Below are 3477 nucleotides of genomic sequence, written 5' to 3'. Positions count from 1 at the left end.
GGGGGGGGCGAGCGGAGGGTGGGAGCGGGGTTCAAATTTTTTTTTTTCATTGTTGTGATTTTTCTCCCTCAACAGAGGCACAGTTGCTGCAGGTGCAGTGGATTACTTATGAAAGAAGTTTTCTATTTAAAAACAAGAGACTTTAATTAAATCAGTAGAGGGTTTGTACAATAGGTATTGTATTAAACCAGAGCTCAGGCTTCACATTGATTGTGGTATTTAAATTTCAATGAGTTGATTATGTATGAGAGTAAAATGACCAGTATTATGAATGTACAAAAAAGAGACATGGAAGAGCTGTGCCAGAAAAGTGAGAAAAACGTTCCCTTTATAGTCCCTAGGGTTCAATAAAGCACCACTATTTCCCAGCTTTTAAAAGCTCTTTTATCACAATGGTTCATACCTCGCATTCCCTGGAGCCTGATTTGTTATACGTGCAGGGTCCCGTTCCGTTCAGCAGCATCTCACTGGTTTCAGTGTTGGTGGGTTTGTAATCTACATAGAATTCCTGTGTGCTGGGAGTCATTTGCTTCAGTGACTGTCGTTTCTTTTTCCTGTGCCTTCGCATGAGAGAGCGCTGCTGCAGCTGCTTCATGCTGGCTGGGTAGCGCTTCCACGACACATAGATCACCAGCAGGATCACAAGCACCGACAAGAAGAGGGCCACGCTGCCGGCGATGATTTTGTGGAAGGAGATGTGTTCTGCGTCGTGCTCGGGCTCAGAGCTCGACTCGGTGGCTCCCACGGTCGGGGGCAGAGGGGGCTTGCTGTCGTGTTTAGGCCTGGTGAGTTTTGGTTTAAACGTTGGCTTTGGGAGAGCTCGTGCTAATTCAAACCGTTCCGTGGTACTTTTGCCACAGATGCTGTAGTTTTTCACCGCATCGATAACGTTCACCCCTTGCAGCTCTTTGGGGCTGGCACAAATAATTGTATTTTCCCTCAGCCCTTTAAAACTTTTAAGCCAGTTTACCAGAGAGCAAATGTTTCTGCTGCATTCCCATATATTCCCGGCAAGGCTGATGTCATTGAGGGATATCCAAGAATCCAAAATTTCTTGACCAATAAATGTGAGCTTGTTTGAATCCAGGTTGAGGCGCTGTAAATTGGGCACGCACTGAAAAACACTAGGTCCACTGAAAGCCTCTATTTCATTGCCAGATAAATCAAGCCTTTGTAATGAGCTCCAGGTCCAGGACATAGTTTGTCCTATCACACTGATTTTATTCCACTGTAAATAAAGGTTCTGAAGGCTGACTAGCCTTGGAAAAAGTGCCAGGTTGAGCTTAGAAAATTGATTGTGCTCCAGATGAAGCTCTTTCAGTCTGATCATGCCTGCAAAGACATTCCTTGCTAAACTTCGGATGCGATTATAACCCAGGTCCAACAGTTCAAGGTTCCTACAGTCTTGAAATATTCGAACAGGGATGGTTCTTAGGGAATTGGACCGCAAATGTAAACTCAGCAGCTTCCTTAAGCCCCTGAACTGTTCAGATCCCAGAGACTGCAGCTGATTGTATGACAGATCCAAATTCCGGAGATTTGTCACAGGTCTGAAGGTATTATTAAGAAAATAGGAGATTCTGTTGGAACTCAAGATCAACTCTTTTAGTCTGCGTATTCCACTGAAAGCATTTTCGTCAATATTGCTGATGTGGTTATGGTCTAAATAGAGCCAGGTGAGTTGATTAAGACCTTTAAATTGATTGTATTTTAGTTTTTGGAGGCTGTTATATCGAAGGGACAAACCTAAACAACCAGCAGATATACTTGAGGGAATCTCCTGCAATTTCTGAGATTCACAATATACCATTTTGCCTTCACACCTACAGCCCTTAGGGCATCCTCGTTCAGCAGAAGAAAGCATTGTCAGTAATACAGTAGGGGCTATTACCAGAGCTACAGCTGATCCGCTCAGTAGCCTAATTACATTGAAACCTGGAAATAAAAACAACTTAGAAAAGTTATCCCCCCACACATCAGTCATTTCTTTCAATCATGCTAAAATCTTTTACTTCAACAATCATTTAAAAATCCCTAGCTCGACTCAACTACTTTTCACATCGTTTTCTTTACTCAGATTTTTTTTTTTTTTTTTTTTAAGAATACCTTTACATAAACACTGAAAAACAGTTGGGCAAAAGGTGTAATCCCTAGGCAATTTAACTGTAATAGCAAATCACATCAAGGTAAGTCTATGGAGTAATTAAAGCACAGGCTATGCAGTGACTAGGAACTATACATTAAAAAAATAACATGAAAAACATACCCATCCTTTGTGTTGTTCAAAGGTCGTCCTTAGGTCTTTTGTTTTTTGCTTAGTGTGCCACAAGCATGGCAGCCCCTGTCAGCTGCACCGTAGTGAGTCAGGGCTCGCTGACACCCAGGAAGAAAAATTGGACCCCTTGGGAGATGGACCGATTTTGGCACATTATTCTTTGCCAGCCATGCAGAACACTCCAAGAATAAATCAATCCCAACACAGCATTCGCAGCAAAATGTCAAATTCTTCCTAGGTAATAGGATCTTCATGGATATTATGTTTTTGCATCTTTATAGTTAGGAACCTGGCTTTTAAAATTTCTCTGTGTAGGAAAGCATGTTAGATTCCTCCAAGCACCGTTCAGCTATCTGAATTCACACATCTGTATTCCATAGCCCGGCAGTTCCCTTCCTTAGCCCCGGCTCCGGCTGGGAGGCTGCTCTGTCGCACAGGAGGAATCAGCCCGCTCCCCGCACCAGCTCTGCTCACTTCTGCACGCTGTCACCCGGCAGCTCCGTCCGACTGTTGCTTTGCTTTCGGCCAGCGCAGTCTTATGTAAAGCTGCCCCCAGTGGTGAGGAATATTACGGGCATGTGCAGAAATGTCTTCCTTTTATCTTGCAAATGAGTAAGCTCTGCTGGGAAAAGAGAGATCGTTCTGAGTGACTAATAGGAGCGGAATGGGCAGCTTCGATGTAAGCTAGTGAGGTGTGCTGAAACACCCAAATCCTCTTAGTCTCTTTTGCTGTTTGTGAAAGCTCTTTTTGCATCCTTCAGTAGCTCAGTATGTGCTACCAAGGCTTTTCTCTGAAGGGCTAATGCGACATTTGTAGGACACTGGTACAAATTTTGGGTCCTAAGTTTTGTTGGATTTTTTTCCCCCCTGCATTATACATGTGTCCACGTGACCTTTTTGCAATAAGTCACTATTTTTCAGTGGTGTATCAGCCCCCTCAGTGTGTCTCAGATGAAGCGTTTCAGTGGGGACACTATATTTCACAACATGAAAAATGTTCTGGAGCTGACATTTTGCCTTTTTGCTTTTTTCTTCTCTGTTAAAAGGCACAGCGCCAGGAGGTTAGAAGAGAGTATTGTGCTCATTTATTTCCCAACTTGCTGTCACTTTGTTTCACAACACTAACACTTCAAACACAGGCTTCTGTAACCCTTATAAATATGGGGACTAGGCAGCTCGGTGTAGCACCTTAATCCGGTGAA

General features: G+C 43.4%; 1 protein-coding gene across 1 annotated transcript; it reads right to left on the bottom strand.

The window, feature by feature from the left end:
- Positions 1 to 124: 124 nt before the first annotated feature.
- Positions 125 to 1984, bottom strand: LRRTM3 (leucine rich repeat transmembrane neuronal 3). The gene has a single exon (XM_008937795.1). It carries the CDS (start codon positions 1982 to 1984, stop codon positions 398 to 400), a length of 1587 nt encoding a protein of 528 aa, XP_008936043.1. The 3' UTR covers positions 125 to 397.
- Positions 1985 to 3477: the final 1493 nt, after the last annotated feature.

Source organism: Merops nubicus, unplaced genomic scaffold (genome assembly GCF_000691845.1).
Source record: "Merops nubicus isolate BGI_N331 unplaced genomic scaffold, ASM69184v1 scaffold6413, whole genome shotgun sequence".
Lineage (NCBI taxonomy): Eukaryota > Metazoa > Chordata > Aves > Coraciiformes > Meropidae > Merops > Merops nubicus.
The sequence above is the reverse complement of the archived record's forward strand: the minus strand, read 5'-3'. Positions and strand labels throughout refer to the sequence as shown.